This window comes from Paramacrobiotus metropolitanus, unplaced genomic scaffold (assembly GCF_019649055.1).
Source record: "Paramacrobiotus metropolitanus isolate TYO unplaced genomic scaffold, Prichtersi_v1.0 Parri_scaffold0000261, whole genome shotgun sequence".
NCBI classification, from domain to species: domain Eukaryota; kingdom Metazoa; phylum Tardigrada; class Eutardigrada; order Parachela; family Macrobiotidae; genus Paramacrobiotus; species Paramacrobiotus metropolitanus.
Window position 1 is genome coordinate 1,801 of NW_026570481.1, and position 18,100 is coordinate 19,900.

At 42.3% G+C, this 18,100-nt stretch overlaps 1 protein-coding gene across 1 annotated transcript; it reads right to left on the reverse strand.

The window, feature by feature from the left end:
• Positions 1-9,585: 9,585 nt before the first annotated feature.
• LOC129601659 (uncharacterized) lies at positions 9,586-11,701 on the reverse strand. Its single transcript, XM_055500520.1, has 4 exons — positions 11,326-11,701; positions 11,083-11,220; positions 10,731-10,962; positions 9,586-10,365 (listed from the first exon to the last, which is right to left on the reverse strand). The coding sequence occupies exons 1-4, from the start codon at positions 11,619-11,621 to the stop codon at positions 9,868-9,870; spliced, it is 1,164 nt and encodes a 387-aa protein (XP_055356495.1). The 5' UTR covers positions 11,622-11,701; the 3' UTR covers positions 9,586-9,867.
• Positions 11,702-18,100: the final 6,399 nt, after the last annotated feature.

An 18,100-nucleotide genomic window follows, 5' to 3' on the forward strand; every position in this document is an offset into this window, starting at 1 on the left:
TTCCTCCTCACTAGCCTCTCCATCATAAACGTCTGCGTCCGCTTCGGTGTCACTACAGCTGGTAACTTCACTTTCTGATCTCGACATTTTACAATCCGGAAAATAAATTTTATGTGTTGCAACCGGTGTACCCTTTATGTTCCGTGCACTAATAGTTCCAAGACAATAACTACACGTAATTAAGTCCTCATAACCAGTACATTCAAAGCCAGCCTTAGCCAGTTCCAAAGGGGTCCAAGATGAATACCCCATTCAAGGAACGATAATATACGATTGTACAAGTCCATCAGCTAGTAATTAACTTTCCGTCAGTTCCTATTTTGGCTATAAATACCACCGTTGCATTCAAGCTTTCATGTTCAAACACGTTTCTCTATTTAACACATATTTACCCTATTTTTACGAATTTTTCTAGGTCATTAGGAATTTTTTCAGAATTTTCTAAATTATTTTTGAAAAACGGGACGTCATCCCGGGACGCTCTTATCAGCGTCCCACATCTAAATGCCGGTCGAGACAGGCATATTACTACTGGGCACTGTTATCGTAGAGCGGACGAAGGCATGATATTGAGCATGTTACGTAAAGTGCTACTGCTGTTTTATGATGTACGTATGTACAGTATGACGACTGCGTGTTTGAAATGGGCAGCAGCGAGACAGGCAGCTTGTTCGAAATCCTTTTTCTCTGACCAGTAATGCCAGAATAGCTCAATATTCCTCAAAAATTGAGACTTACATCACTTAATATTTTAATAAATGTTTTGTTTTCCGGTAAGTATTGCCACTTTTTTGTCATAATCGTCTAAAGTAAGTACGGGAAAACGTCGGCGCGCGCACATCACATCGGTTTTAATTGGGGGATCAAAAACTGGCGCACAATCGCAGTGACTATAAATTGAAGCCAGGAAAGCGTTATGGGTCTGAAACTGTATCCCCCAAAGTCGGCATCTTTTGTCCGCATGAGGACGCATTTATGGTTCTAATTTGCGCAGTTTGAGTAATTCGTGGCTTTCATCATCTTAAGCTGTCTGGGAGATGAATTATTTAAGGGAACTTAGGGAAGTGACTTGGTGCATGGCAGTGATGGCACCGAATTCGTGTACAGTACATGCACGAAACCTTTCACTTTGGGGCACTTCCAAACCCTGTTCTGGTTTGTTTTAAGACGCTATATAGCTAAGTGATTTGTATAATAGAGTACATAGGCGTAAACACCGTTTGTGGGCCGTAAGTGTAAACCACTTCGTAAAAGTTAAAACTTGCACAACGTTGTTGATTCCGTATATACTCAATTTATAAAACGGTTTCTGGCGGAACTTTCGGAGTTTTTTTCTTGACATGGCCGTTGTTTCTAAAATAGTGATCGTTAATCTTTAGCGACGAAAATAGCGTAGTACGTTTATATCTTTATATTATTTGAAATATGTTAGACATCTCTTCTTACGAGTAGCACAGATGAATATGGAATCGTTATTTGCATAGTTGACACTAACCCTTTTCGGCAACATGAATTGGACATTCTTAGACGTGCAAACACCAATATTAATTTTTATTTCGAAAAAGTTGACAGTAGAAAAAAAACAGTATTGCTACTGGCTTGCAACGAGGTGCTGAAAAACATAAGGAATTTCTCAGTTACTGGCATATTAGCCCCAGTAATAATTATAGGTGGGCCAGCCACCGTTCCCGCAACACGCGGGGAATACGTTGCAGAGGCAGCGCGCGGGGCGTGGATGGCCAAATGCCGCGTTGTCGTCGGCACGGCGCATGCGGGCGGCCATTGCGGTCTGCTGCAGGTAGGCCAGGGCTGTTGAATCCATGGAGCCGGTCAACTGGGCCGCTGTCGGGTCGCTGGACATGGCCAGCAGAAGCAGAATGGAGATGACACCGATTTGGCGCTGCATGACTCTGGCTTTTAGTACAGCGGGTGGAGTAATAGTATTACAGTGGCAATAAAAGAATATTACTGAAGTCGAACGATTTAACTACAAACTCCTTAATCGTGTTTACTGGATCTCGCATATAACACCAGAAAAAAAACCAACTAATGTATAGGCTATAGCGCAGCTACAACGCGCACAACATTAACCCTCCAGCGGGCGGTACCCGAAGGAGTGCGAATTTTCTTTTGAAAATCGGGATTTACCGATGAAAAAAATCAATTAAGATAGGGAATTTTTTGTGAGCTTGTGCTGACCATAGGTCAGCGGTGGTGACTAGGGTGTTTGCCAACGCCAATGCCCATAGACGGTCTACAGCATATAAATGCTTATTTTTGTAACAATTAGGCTAACAGGAATAAAGTAAAAGCACTTACTTCATCAAATAGCACAAAAAAAGTACTCAGAAGTATAGAAGTGGTCAACAATTTGACCAATGGTCAGTAAAAAATTAAAAACTGCCAAAACCCGTTTTGTTGCATTTTGACCACTGCTACATATAAAAAACGTAGAAAACAAGCGATTTTGAGACTAATCCTTCCCAAAACTTTCATCAGTCTCTCCAATTGTACTAAACGAAGCAGTCTTTGTGCAATTTAACATTGCACTTCTTGCATTTCTGACACACCGAATTACCTTCCCACTGCGTGCATTGTTTGGCTTTGCACGTTTCCTGGATGTGGCCGCAGTTGCCGGTATGGGGAAAGCGGCGGAAATGGTTCAGATGCAAAGGCGATTGGCGCCGAACCAGATATTAGTTGTCACTAGCACTTTTTCGAACGAAATTCATTAGTGACCGGATGTGACCTATATAAGGCTGTTCGGAAACGTTAACATCACTGATATTATCATTACAGTTCGCAGTCGCCCGAGACTGGTCAAAACTCAAAATTTGCATGTTTTTTAAGGCTACGTGGCTTCACCGCTTTGCTTGCCCAAGCGGTGCATCGGTATTCGGTATCGAAGGTGGAACGCGGCAGAAAGCAGTGTTGTGCTGCCATTTCAGTTACAGAGCTACAATTATACACTGACGGTAGAATTAGAATCTCGTCTACCATGCCGACCGCCCGGGGTGGTGTTCAGCAACCCCATGTTTTGCCAACCTCCTACAACCAAACCGCATGGCGCATGTTTGGCGTCCGAACCGATATTAAATTATTCCGGTTACGTAGTGATAAGAATCTGTCGAAAGTGCACCCGCCCGTGTATTCACAACCCTTCATGGGCATTGGTGTTGGCACGCAAAACACGTTTTTGACGGACTGCGGTCATGTATGGTTCAACTTATAGAATCTGCGTTGGACATTTTTGAATAAAGCGTTGTCATTTGTACCTTGCAGATTTATCTCCGGTTTAATTACTCATCCACTAATTAATTAATTAGCAAGATCTGCGAGAGGTCAGAAAGTCCGAAATTGGTCATTTTTGGACACCTGTAGTTTGTAATTAACTTAAGATACAAGTTTGAGTTCTGTTGTTACTGCTGCTTTAAGGTCCCTTGTTGCTAATTATGCAAAGGGATATCAATTAACTGTTCGCGATCACTTGGAAAAAAATTCTGAACACCATGTTGCGCCCTGACGCCAATGCCCGTCAACGGGTTAAGCAGCTGGGTCTGCCTGACATTGAGGAGGTCATCGTTGCTACGCGCGGAAACTGCATACATATGGTAACAGCCCATAGGAAATTCTGTACATTTATGCAACAACAACAACATGGCACTTTATGTGGATGACAAGAATTACTTTAGACACAACATAATGGTTAATTTGTAAAACTGTTCCACCCGACGGTATTTCGGGTAAAAATCCCCTTGCTCCACATTAACATTGTTTGTCCTTCCGTTTGTCCGTATAGAAGTGGGAAACTAAGTGGTGGCAAAAGCTGCGGCAAAATAGCCACTCCGTAATTTTGTATTCCCGAGATACGTACACTAATTGTCCTAACGTATGACGTGCTGTATACAGTACGGGATTTTTTAGGTGTATATTTCATGGGGCACAACGAGACAATAAGTTCATTGCCATGCCATTGCAGCTCCTTATTTGGATGTTTCTTTTGCGTTCAGCAACAATGTTTCTAATTACGCGCCCGTATTATGTACGGACTTGCCGATGTGTAGTCCATGGCGGTGACTGGGTCAAGCTTTTACACTTTACAATCTCACCGGTACCCCCCAACGGCGCATGGGCGAAATATTTTGCGATACTACTATCTTGGAGTTTATGGGAGATCATACTATCTGTACAAAATCAGCTCTTCCTGATGCAAAAACAATACCGTTCTTAAAAGAATTTCTTAATCTGAGGTACTAATATGTTCTGACACAAAACGATATTTAATGCTATGGTAACTATGGATCCGGATTGTACTCGCATGTGCCTCTACTTTTCGTGAACGTAATTTTGTAAAATACAGTTAGTAACGATCCTGCATTACCCGTGCTGCCGTGCATCCTACAGTGGGAAAATTTCCCGTTGGCCAAAGACTACTCCTGCTTCTTTCTCAATGCCGAAGCTTCAAAATGCCACTTGCCAACAAGTACTTACATACACTGCATACTTCTATATTTACAGCTTACAGTATTTATAGTATCTATATCACAGCTGCATAGTATCTATATTTACAGCTTACAGAATTGCTTGATTAATTTCTACTGTTGCCTATGCTTAACTTGCTTAACTACTGTACTCCTCCACTTTTTCTGACGACAATACCTGATGTTGCACCCATGACGACGGAAATTACACAAGTAACAAAAACCCATAATAATGTCATCATTCCCGTTTTGATTAACGATACACTATGACGGTCATTGATTAACGATACATTATGACGGATGACCGTTTCTATGCATTGTGATTTGTACAGTATTGTACAGTGTACAATTGTACACAGTACGCCTGTGCAACCGACGCAGTGATTTGGCATAGTTTAATAACATACTTTTCTGCAGTGAATCTGCACTATCACAAATGTAAGTCACACTTTTAAAATCAGGTTCTATACGACCGGTCACTCCGACCGTAAAAATTCACCCCCCCCCTCCCTCCGTAAAAATTCTCTGCAAGCTTCTCATCAAATTATTCATAATATCATCTGAATGGTTCGCGTATCGTTAAAGAAAGCACGGTGGAGAGCGCGTCATTCCATATTTTAAAAATGTTATAGTAGAAAAACAGGAAGCTGCTTAATTAATATGGTGGGAAAAATTATGGTATATTCCGCCTCTTGGTGCCTGCTTCGCCATCATGTCGGGTATGGTTGTCGTCGCTCATTGTTAGCTCGTCGGGTTCATCCTGGTTGTCCAGTCTGATTCTCGGCCGAATACGCGCCACGTGGACAAGCGATTGCATTTCTCGATTTTCGCAAACTGGTTCCTTCGATGGACACAACCAGGGAATGATCCAAGTGCCACCGTAAATCAGAAAAGAAGACGATACGTCGATGTGGCGAAGCAGATCGGTGATTGGTTGGCATTCCAGCATCTGCGTGTAGGGAAGACGCCACAAGCACAACGTACTGCTACCGATGTAGGCGAACGACCACGCGAGATCTATGCCATTACCCAGCCAGTAAGAAAGCGTGCTAAAAACTAGAATTATTCCCGATACGATGAGATTGTGTGATTGCTGGCAGGATTGCGGCGCGGCGGAGTTCGGACTGGGACGCTGAAATTTCTCGTTGCGTAATTTAAGGTGACGCCACGTGGAAATGCAGCAGTGTGATGATCGCAGCGCAAGCCAGCTGGTGACAACTCTGACACAATACCCGTTGTTTGTTTACCCAATGCGCTTCCAAGGAGAACAATCCTAATTTTTAAAACATTGAAATGAAACTACCCAAGATTTTTTCGTCTGCGCAATCCATTTATTCCAGCCCTGCCGCGACAAATTAGAGAAGGTAAAAAATTTTTTAACTCTTAGCTGGGACAACTAACCAGGGCCCGGTCACCGACTCCCCTCACAAAAAATTCATTTTTTGCTCAAATACAGATTTAGTGCTGGTAATCATAAAAAAAGTAATTTCACTGGCAATGGCCCAGTGGGCGTGGCCAGAAAACAATCTGAGTTTTTAATACAAACCGTATGTATTGTAACGTACTGTACATATTCCCACACTGCTGGTTATACGATTGAAAAATTATGTTCCGAGGCGCGGCTATTGTATTGCCTGTTATTACTGCAGCCTTGCCTACTTCCGTTGACATTACTTACCGCACATAAATTTGTTTTTAACCACGCCCACTGGGCCATTGCCGATGAAAATACTTTTTAAGTATTCCCAATGCCTACTCTGCCTTCAAACACAAAATCAAATTTTTCTGAGGGGGGATATACCGTATATTTTGCTGAACTATTGCGATTGAAATTACGGGACAAAATTGTATATGGTGTCGCTTTCGTATAAGTGTATGAGTACTATACTTGTACAATGTACGACAAAAAGAAGTTGATGGCTCGGTTTTAAAACATATTGTGCGCACTGGCTGTTTTCCTTGTTGCAAACTGATCTCCGTTTATGCGTGTGTGGGTTAGTCAGTTCTACCACCCATTTTTTGTGAAGTACGTAACAGAATCACTCAACCATTATCTCAAAAGATCCAGAAAAAAATTACGAAATTTTTGACTCCAAACTGACGTGATGCTGCGCCTTTTTATACTGTAACCCCCAAAGCTGAATTCAGCAGAACAAATGAAAGATATGTGGAGTAAACTGTAGCGATAGTATTTGCACAACCGATAAGACCACCACCATCATTCCATCGCGTTATGAGTTCTGTCCACTTTACCGGCTAGTTCTCCTTCTCATATACTGTGAGATATTGTGGCTTTCGAGAGTGGTACGCATGCAAACATCGTATTCTGCACGTTTTGCTAATGTTGTTAATGTTCTCATTCTTCTTAGCATTTCGTGTGATCCCACATACCTTCGCAGGCTCACAGTATCCTTCGTGTATCCTCCATGTATCCCGCTAATTTTCTTAGATATCTAAAGCTTTCTTAGGGTTTTAGGTTCTTGTTTTCTTAGGGTTTTTAATGGGATACATATACGATACGTAAAGGATACTGCACAGATGCGAGGGGATACGGCGTTGAACAAAAAGAAGCCCAAAAATTGTGAGAATAAAATTAATGACGTACACGTAGGGGATACCGTGTGATACGGCGGGATACTGCAGATACTAGTAAAAACAATATACCGCAAAAAAAGTTAACGTGTACAGTTCTGTATACAAAGTCGCCGGTACAAAGTTTACATATTCATTGCTTTTACGCCGGTAAGGAGAAACACTGCATCATTGAATTGGAATTCGGAGAATTATTAGGGGATTTGGCTCGTACATAGCACCAGATTCGAGTACACTGGCGGGATTATTCGCTTTCTCGCACTTCCAAACACTTTTTTGAATTTCTTTTTGCTGTTGTGTAGCAAAATGATTTGTATACAGAGGCGTGAAATCCGTTTTCGCGCGCAACATCCGGTGCGGGAGTTAGGGCTGTTAGAAAAATTCCAAACAGTTTAAATGCATTCAGGTGTACCAAAAGTCTCATTATGGACCGATCCCTTTCAAATTTTGCATATAAATACACTGTACACATAACCATGAAGATCGTTCTTACACGGATCCAGACTTCCACGATTTTTTTCGAATTTTAAAATGAATTTTAAAATTTGAAAAACGTGCTAGAACAGTGGATCGGTGTAAGAACGATCTTCACCGTTATGCGCATTTACGTGCAAAATTTGAAGGCGATCGGCTTATAATGAGACTTTTGATACACCGGAATGCATTTAAACTTTGTCGAATTTTGTTACCCTCCGCAACCGGATGTTGCGCGCACCAACGGATTTCATACATACGTATATAACTCTTTTGGCTACAAAAAACCATAAAGCAATGCAAAAAAGTATTTGGGAGTGCGCGACAGGGAAAGTTCCTGTGGATGTACACGAATTTGATGCTACGTACCGGGCCAAATCCCTTAAATTTAGGCAGAAAAATGACAATGGTTTGTAAGCATGCATCTCAGCAACCTTCATCACGGCTGATCGTAAAACCTTTCTACGGCAACGCCTTTACCGGTATGATAAGCACAATCATCTAGTTACTGTTTACGTCTGTCTTCTTTATGCTCTGGCCGTTATACTGCCCATTAACACCGTAGTCGCGGTTGTTGAAATCTCTTTAAAGACAGTGGGAAGATCCACATGATGGGAAGATTCTCCTCCATTATCCCCATAAATAAGACAGATGGTCAAGTGTGTAATAGCTCAATGATACTTGATGTATCATTGAGCTCCTTAAAATATAATGAGACTTCTCGAGAAACGCGTTCTGTATACAACACGGAGACTTCATGCGGCGCGGCTTACGACATTTAAAATTAATAGTTTTGAGAATATACGTACAGTATATATCGCTGTCTCTTAATATCATTATATCACAGACGAACGGAAAGACAGACAATTCTGATCTGGACCATCAAGAAGACATTTTACAAGAAGACCTTTAATTGAGTCGCATAGTTAACAGATTTTAACATTATGCATTTTTGCAAAGTTATTCCTTGTTATCCATAATGAAGCATCATGAATTTTATATGCACTGCAGCCGTTACCATACGTACGTACATATATGTATGCAGTTTCTGTGCGTAGCAACGCATACTGCATGCAAATGACCTTCTCAATTTTCAGACAGACCGAACTGCTTATTTTGCGCGGTATAGTTGTACCTTACCTCCGTTAGGTTTGAATTCTGGTGTCATATGCGAGATCAAATAAGCAGGAGTCAGGAATTTGTAGTTAAATCGTTCGAATTAGTAGTATTCTGTTATTGCCACTGTAATACTATTACTCCGCCCACTGTACTAAAAGCCAGCATCATGAAGTTCTCCCTCACTGCGATCTCCCTTCTGCTTCTCCTGGCCGTATTCAGCGACCCGACGGCGGCCCAGTTGACTGGCACCATGGACTCCACGGGTCTGGCCTATCTGCAGCAGACCGCAATGGCCGCCCGCCTCCGCCGTGCCGACGACAACGCGGCATTTGGCCATCCACGCTCGGTACGCTGCCTGTGCCACGTATTCCCACCGTGTTGCGAAGAAGGCGACTGGCCGACATACACATATAATTACCATAATAATTATTACTGGGGCTAATATTTACTGAGAAATTCCTATGTTTTTTCACCGCATCGTAGCCAGCCAATGTTTGGTTTCTGTATTGCTAGCTTTACGAAATAAGAATTAATTGCAAGGTTAAGCATGCTCCGATATCCAAGAATGTCCAAGTTTGATTATAACGCCAGTAAGAGTTATGTCAACACTGTAAATACGATTCCGCAGCTGTTAGCTAGTGCCTAGAGGTGTCTTAGACATCATACGATTTGAATATCCTGTATAATCGTTTGCGGCGCTAGAGGTCATCAAGAAACCAGTGTCAAGTCGAGAAAAGACTTCGGAAATTCCGACAAAAGGCTTTCTACAACTGAGTGTTTATAAAATTAAGAAAATTTTGCCAAGTTTTACGAACAAGTGGATTTAGTGGAGGTGTAAGAGCTCAAGACGAGCCGAACGAATTTGGAAAATAACTAATACTGATACAGGTATCTTCATTACCCGACCAACATACGGCGGAAGAAGTTCGCGTGGAGCAAAGACGAATAAAGCCTGTTAATAAATTTCGAAGCTTTAAAATGCCACTTGCTTCAATAAGTAAACATTTTTGCACGGTGCTGAACGTGTCTGTACAATGTATCACACTTCACCTCAAAAAAATTACTGAAATAAAAAGCCAAAATTCTTACTACTGAAAGCTGGAAAATTTTATAGTGCCACAATCAATGCCACCCGTGACGTATTACGTCCGCCATTTTCCTGTTTCGCTAGAATGTGTGGTATGGTTGTCGTCGCTGTGTATTAACCCATCGGTTCATCCTGGTCGTGCAGCTTGCTACTCGGCTGGATGCGTGCTGTCGACATAGTTGTGGGCACAATGTTTCGCAGCTCTAGGTTTTCGAGAGCTGGTTCTTTTGGCGGACACAACCAAGGAATGATCCACGTGCTACCGTAAATCATAAAAGAGGACGCCACGTCGATGTGACGAAGCAGATCGGTGATTGGCTGGCATTTCAGCATCAGCGTGTAGGGATAACGCCACAAGCACAACGAGCTGCTACCGATGTAGGCGAACGACCACGCGAGATCTATACCATTCCCCAGCCAATAGAAAAACGTGCTAATAATAAGGATTATTTCCGATACGACATGGTTCTGCGCACGCCGGCAGGGTTGCGGCGCGACGCGTAATACGGCCGTACTGGGACGAGGAAATTGCTGTTGACGGAGTTCAAGGCGGCGCCACGTGAAAATGCAACAAGAAGTAACTGTGGTAGCACAGGTCAACTGGTGGCAACTCTGAAACAATACCCGTATGAGTTGAGTTTACGCAATAGTTCCATACTAAAAAGCTATTTGAAAATCGATACATCATTATCGATACATCAACGAAATTTGCTTATCCCCGTGTTTTCTGTTTTTTTTTTCTGTTTTTGCAAAAACAGCGTTTTCTGTTTTTTTTTCTGTTTTTGCAAAAATAGCGTTTTCTATTTTTCTCTTAAATGCCTGACGATCTTCTGCCTCTTACGCGCTCACAAAACAAAAACGAAACGATTGTATAAAATATTCTTGAAACTTTTTTAATTAAGTAAACGCCCAAATTTTTCGCAACAAGAGTGTAGCTGAAGATCTCAATGATGTACTGTAAGTACGGTACTCGATACCTGGATCCAGCTATACAGTTGGCTCCAGATATGTATAACATGCTGTGTCGCTCCAAAGGCTGATCGAAACCGTCGAACCAGGACAACACTCCCTGCGCTACCAATAAACAAGACGAAACAAATGAATCCTGCGACAAAATATCTGCGTGGCGCTGAGCGCTTTTGCCATTTCAGATAAAGTGCTGGATGACCAACAGCAAGATAACGGTTAAGAGCGTACGCAGCCAGTAACCTGTAATAAGCATAAAACATGAACACTGCAGTCTGCACATGTTTAAGTTCTGCATATGTTCAAGTAACTAGAGCAGTCGTGCTCGTGTACAGGGAATCGGAACGGTCTTTTGTTACTCACCCTTGACATACGTCCTGTAGAAAACCGTCAATAAATATGAGGACCGTCCGGTATTGTGCTAGGCGCAATGATTCACTAAAGCAGCCTACAACCGCCGCCAGGCGGTGAGATGTCCAAAGCAGGAAAAAGCGGTTGCACCTTAAAAATAAACTCGAATACAAATAAACTCGTTTTGTAGCCCCTGCCAAGTTATACGATATGCCATACGTATAAATAAATATGTTAACGATATGCGACACGTACAAATAAAAAACCCGAAGAGGTAGATACGTTAGGACAAAGCCATTCCAACCGTTCACGGGAATTCCGCATGCGGTCTTTTTAATGTCGTTGCCTGACTGGCATTTATTGTACGATCTGGCAAGTAGGACTACAATTGCGATGCCGTTACCCAGAATCCCAACTGGAAACATCGCGATAAAACTGTATGCTGTGGTGGTGTCCATCAATGATTCACAGAGCCGTAGGTGCTTAGCGGACGCGCTTTCCACGCTGGAATTGCCTAGAGGAAATCCGCAGGCATCGGTGCCGTTGTCCATTGTAAGCGCAGTGACCTTTAGATGTCCAGTGAGTGATATCGTCACCACATACACCAAGGTGTGCTTAATTTCTGCAGAACGAGCTGGACTGCCGCTATACAGACCTACAGAACGACCCAATATCAGCGTGCATGGATGCTACACGTTCTGGCAGTTGCTTTTCAAGCATAAAATAACTTATGTCATCACACTGTATGAAATGTAATGAAATTTCGTGGCTTAATCCTGACATTATAATTATGCTGAATATGTTGCTACATGCCGCGGAAGCATTCAACCGAAACTGCCTATACTGTAATATTGTACGAGCTTGTCCCGAAAATTCTATCTTATAAAAGTTACAAGTAGCACGTATTTAGTGCGAAGGTTCTGCTGGCGTTCCGTTCGGAGTAATTGTCACTACACCACATCTGCCACAATGGCACATTCACTGCTATTAATATTTACGTACAGTATATATATATGGACAAAATTGTACATCGTGCCGATTTCGTATACGTGTACCGTGTACTGTACAATATACATATACTGTACTTCTGTTGCATACTTGTGTGTCTTTAACAAATTAAAGCACAATTAATGCAAAATGAACAGAAAAATTGAAATCCACATTGAATGTAATACGAGCTTTGACATTTAAGTACATAAAAAACGCAGAATATATAGAAAATTTTTACCTCTTGTAGATGGTAATTTCTACGTACGGAACAATAGCACTTTGCCGGTGCGAATGTTCACGTCATACGATTGATCCAGAAGGGCGTCGATATTGTCCGCTCAGCCACACCAAGACAGTTGATAGATCAGGTAATCCCAGCGATGGATCTGACAGTACAACCTTAACAATCCAGAGTTAGCGCACATGGGGCGGTTTCAAATATACTGTAATCTGACCGTAACTAAGTTTTCTCGGTTCAAACCGAAGACAGTATTTCTAAATCGACAGCCTAGTAGCAGCGTCCATTACATACAATTTAACGCTACGGATGCTTTAGTTTGTAAATCTCAGATGGTAAAATTATGAAATTGTGTCGGCACCTTTAGTGCTGAACATGGAACGTTTATATGCAAAGATTCCTTTCGGTATGTACAAGCACAAGTACTACCTATGCGCATCGTCGGATCTATCTCTGTATCGCCAATCGACAGGATGATGTACGTAATCGTACATCCGCCATCACTGCCGAAATACGCAACGGAATCTACGGCTAATCGTACACAGATGACTACGGTCGACAATCTCAATATGAACAACTATTTACCACCGTAAAATTGCATAACTTGCCACCGCGCGCTCAACCAGGAACGAAACAGGGCAGACGTTATTAATTGTGGCATATAAAACAGGTAACCGGCTCATTGCAACGGAGAAACGTGTACGGATGCAGCAGGTTGGGCTAATAGTCGCAGTGCACTTGCCTCAACTGCCATTTGCCACAGGCACAAGTACTGACGTAATGCTGGTGTGATTGCCATTCGTACAACCCTTTTTCATGCTTCCTGATAGCTGACACTTGACAGTTAAGGCGACCTAGCCTGAACAATAAAATTTGGAGATGTTCCCGGCAATATACTTAGGTGGAATCAAATTAATTAAGGAATCTCATATACATATTAACTAATGTCATAATATCGTTCGGTGAAGAACACTCTCCTTGCAGTACAATGTACGAGTTACGAGTATATACTGTATGTGCGCTTACAAGAGTTAAATCCATATGTTAAAATAGTAAAACTGTTTATTGGTCCACGGATTTACGGTACAAAATTTTTTAACCCATACCCATCCAGATCTTCCCAAGTGTATGTGACAAAGAGTCGGAGGTAATCCGTTCCACAGACTACGTATATAGAACCATGTGGCTTTAGAATGCATGAAAATACTGTAAACAAACGTTGTCAATTGAAAAAAAGCGATAACCCTGATGATCTTAACACATATGTATGATATGGCCACGGTGGCTTCCTGCTGGAACATCAGTTTCTCTTACCTTAATTTACCTTTTTTATGTCGGTAATAAAAATACTCCATCATTGGATTACGAGCGTCATTAAGGAATAATTGACGAAGGTTGTTAATCACGCACCCAGCAAACTTAATCGTATTCCAACCTTTACGCTATCGTTTACATAGATAGCGATGGTACCGTGCCGCTTGTTGCGGCAGATCGTAAAATCATCCCGTTGTCCTTCTATCAACGACTAGTATGTAACGATATAACGCGCAGAATGGTCTAATTATTGTGTGCGTCTGTCTTTTTGATGTCTTGGCTGCTACTGCCCCATAAGCTCGTTGTCCCGTTGTTAAGACCTCGTTAAAGACAATGAGCCTAATAAACCGGATAATCATCAGACGCTGCAACGGTTCCACCATTATCCACATAGCATATATACATATCAGGGTCGGCGGTTATGTAATAGCGAGATACTTTACCATTTTTTGTACGTCACAGGCAGACGATAACTGTATTCTACTGGAGCAAAGCAGAGGTTCTCTATATTCAAGGCCAACATCGTGATCGATTTCCGTCCATTACGGAAGTCCAGTACGAAAGTAACCGTTTGATGGCACCACAGCCTGAATATCCAGTAGCAGAATCATTTTTTATTAGTAGAATGGAAACGAAGCGGCTTCTGGTGCTGCCTAGCCGATGAATAAGTACTGGAATTTGCAAAACACACGTCGACAAGACAGGGATAAAACCAATTACAATGCACCTATTACTGGTGCTTAGTACTAAAAAGCATATAAAATACAACAATCTATTTCGTCTTTCGCTGTTAATGCAACAGAAGGATAATAGAAGGCGGCAGATTTCCCAAAAGGCTCCGCCGCAGCACTGTACAGAGCACGCTCTGTAACAGCAGTAAATTAGTAATACGGGTTGTGTTCACAGGGAGTTTTGAGTGGTGCGTATTTTTTTGCGATGAAGTTTTTACTGTGAAAAATGTCGCAAAGTAAAACTGTACATTCATAAAAATTGTGGCAACTTGCACGTGCCATGACTGTGACTCTTGTTACAGTGCGCACTGAGCTCACCTTTGCAGCGACCATGCCGCCGGCGGCCTCGCCGTGCAGCCTCGCTCCCGACCAATTTTTAATCAGAAGACCATCGCTGCGCTCGGGTCGAATAAAAATAAAAATTACTAACCGTTCTGTTATTTTAAAAAGTAATTGCTTGTCATCCACAATAACTCTTAGCGTCAAGAGTTTCATACGGGCTGTTAGCACCCTGTTACCATACGTATGCAGTTTCTGTGCGTAGCAACTAATAATGCATGCAAATGACCTTCTCAATTTTCATACAGACCGAACTGCTTACTTTGCGCGGTATAGTTGTACCTTACCTCCGTTAGGTTTGAATTCTGGTGTCATATGCGAGATCAAATAAGCAGGAGTCAGGAATTTGTAGTTAAATCGTTCGAATTAGTAGTATTCTGTTATTGCCACTGTAATACTATTACTCCGCCCACTGTACTAAAAGCCAGCATCATGAAGTTCTCCCTCACTGCGATCTCCCTTCTGCTTCTCCTGGCCGTATTCAGCGACCCGACGGCGGCCCAGTTGACTGGCACCATGGACTCCACGGGTCTGGCCTATCTGCAGCAGACCGCAATGGCCGCCCGCCTCCGCCGTGCCGACGACAACGCGGCATTTGGCCATCCACGCTCGGTACGCTGCCTGTGCCACGTATTCCCCCCGTGTTGCGAAGAAGGCGACTGGCCGACATACTCATATAATTACCATAATAATTATTACTGGGGCTAATGCAACAATTACTGAGAAACTGCATATGTTGCCAGCGTCGTAGCCAGCAGCTAGTGTTTGGTTTCTGTATTACTAATTTTACGAAATGAAAGTTAATTGCAAGGTTAAGAATGCTCCGATTGCAAGGTTAAGAATACTCCAAGAATGTCTAAGTTTGATTATAGCGTCAGTAAGAGTTATGTCAACACTGCAAATACGATTCCGCAGCTGTTAAGCTAGAGCCTAGAGGCGTCTTATATCTGTAAGTACTTCATACGATTTGAATGTCCTGTAGCATCATTTGCGGCACTAAAGGTCATCTAGAAACAAAAGTCAGGTCGAGAAAAAACTTTGTAAATTCCGACAAAAGGCTTTCTACAACTGAGTGCTTATAAAATTGAAAACGTTTTGCCAAGTTCTACTAACAAGTGGAGCTGTTAAGGACTCCAGACGAGCCGAACAAATTTTAAAGATAACCAATACTGACGTCTTCGTTACCCGGGTATCCTCGGGCCAAAGAAGTTCGCGTGGACCAAAAACGATAAAGCTTGTTATTAATAAATTTCGAAGCTTTAAAATGCCACATGCTTCGATAAGCAAACTGCGCGTTTGCAACATATTATTTTTTTTAATAAAACATTTTAATAATGCGCAAAGTAAACATGGGCAATCGACGCAGCGAAGCATGGCAAACGTTTTCTGTCCATCCGGTTATACAGGTTATTTACATCGCCCAGGTGAGTTAACAACAAAGAGAAGGCCGAAAATTGGGAGAATAAATTAGGTCAATACACGCAGAGGATACCGTGGGATACGGCGGGATACTGCAGATACGAGTAAAAACATTATACGGGCAAAAAAGTCGAAGTGTAGAAGTACTAGTACTAGAGTAGGTATACAAAGTTGTTGGGGCCCGCGCTGAACCTTGGATTCGGAGTTCGATTACTCAAACTTGGATTCGGATTACAAAGTTTACGAATTCACTGTCTTTACGCCGATAAGAAAAACAGTGCATCGTTAGACTGGGATTATGAGTATTACTTAGGCAGAAAAATGACGAGGATTTCATTGGTTAGTAAGCACGCATCGCAGCAACCTTCATCACGGCTGAACCCCAACAACCCGTCACCCTCCACCCGTTTGAAAAATAGCGCCTCTGACCAAATTTACCGCCCTGGGGGCGTTATTAAATGTAAAGCGCCACAAAATGAAGATCTACCGCAAATTGCTACATAATCATCACGATTTAATGAACAAACAATAAACGGTCACGAAGATAATGTGGTGCTATGCTTCAGAAAGCTGCTCGCACGGTTGTGAAAGTGCGAATACCGGTAATTACGTACTGCGTTTAGTTTCAGTAGCTATAGAACAGGATGCACAGTTGATTGAAAAATAACAGCTCCCTGTGAAACAAACTGTTTGAAAAATATTACCCCCACGCTTCCTCCTCAAAATAAGCCCCCTCCTCTAGGACGTTTGAACTTTTGCAACCCAAGGGGTGCAAATTCGATAATTACGGTAATAAGCATAAACGTCTAATCCCTGTGTTCGCCTGTTTTCTTTGTGCCCCGGCCGTTTCTGCCCAATTACAGTAGCTTGTTATCGCGGTTGTTGAAACCTCATTACAAACAGTGGGAAGATCAATGTATGTATTCCCCATGATGGCAAAATTCTCCTCCATTATCCACATAAATAGAAAGATTATGATGTAAAACCTCAGGGATATGTATGTATGTATCACTGAGCCCCTTAAAAATTCTGAGACATCCCGCGAAGCCAGTACTCCGTACAGCACGCTTAATTTACCGCTTTTATATTGCAGACAACCGAATAGGTAAACAATATTAATTTGGATCAAGAGGGCGTGATAAAACTATACGCCGTGGTGGCTTATCGTTTTATCGCACTGTCTGTCCATCAACGGTTCACAGCGCCGTAAGTGCCTAGCGGATGCATTTTCGGTGCTTTAACTGCCTCGAGGAAATTCACATGTATCAATCGGTGCGGTTGTCCATTGTAGAGAATGTGACCTTTAGGTGTCCAGTCAGAATGATGTCTTCACCATAAACAAAGGTCTTCCTAGTTTCCGCGTGCGGAAATGGACAGATCTTATGCGATTGCGACTAAATTGCGATTACTTTTTTAAAGTTATAAAAAAGTTTCTTGGTAAACCTATGAAATAACGGACGGGAATCAATCACGATATCGATCCTGAATATAGAGATCCTCTGCTGCGCTCCAGTATATTACAGTGATTGTATGCTTGTGAAGTATAAAAATGGTAAAGTACCTCACGATTGTCATAATTACGAGTACATAATTATGGTAACCGCGGACCGTTATCCGTATATGTGGATGGTGGTGGAACAGTTGCATCATCTACAGATCAGCCTGTTTATTATGCTCATTGTCTTTAACGGGGTCTTAATGAGCGCTACAACAAGCTAGAGGTGGCAAACCGTACCCGGTACTACCGTATACGGTATACGGTACGGTAAAACCGTACGTAACCGTATAGGAAATGGCTTACCGTACGTAACCGGAAGCCAAAATTCAAGTTTTAACATGGGCGAACCGTATACGGTACTGCCGTATACGGTATACGGTACGGTCAATCCGGTTATTTCTACCGTAACCGTACCGTAGCCGTAGAGGCGTAAGCTGAAACCGTACGTAACCGTATTGAAATTCAGTACGGTTTGCCAGCTCTACAACAAGCTTATTGGGC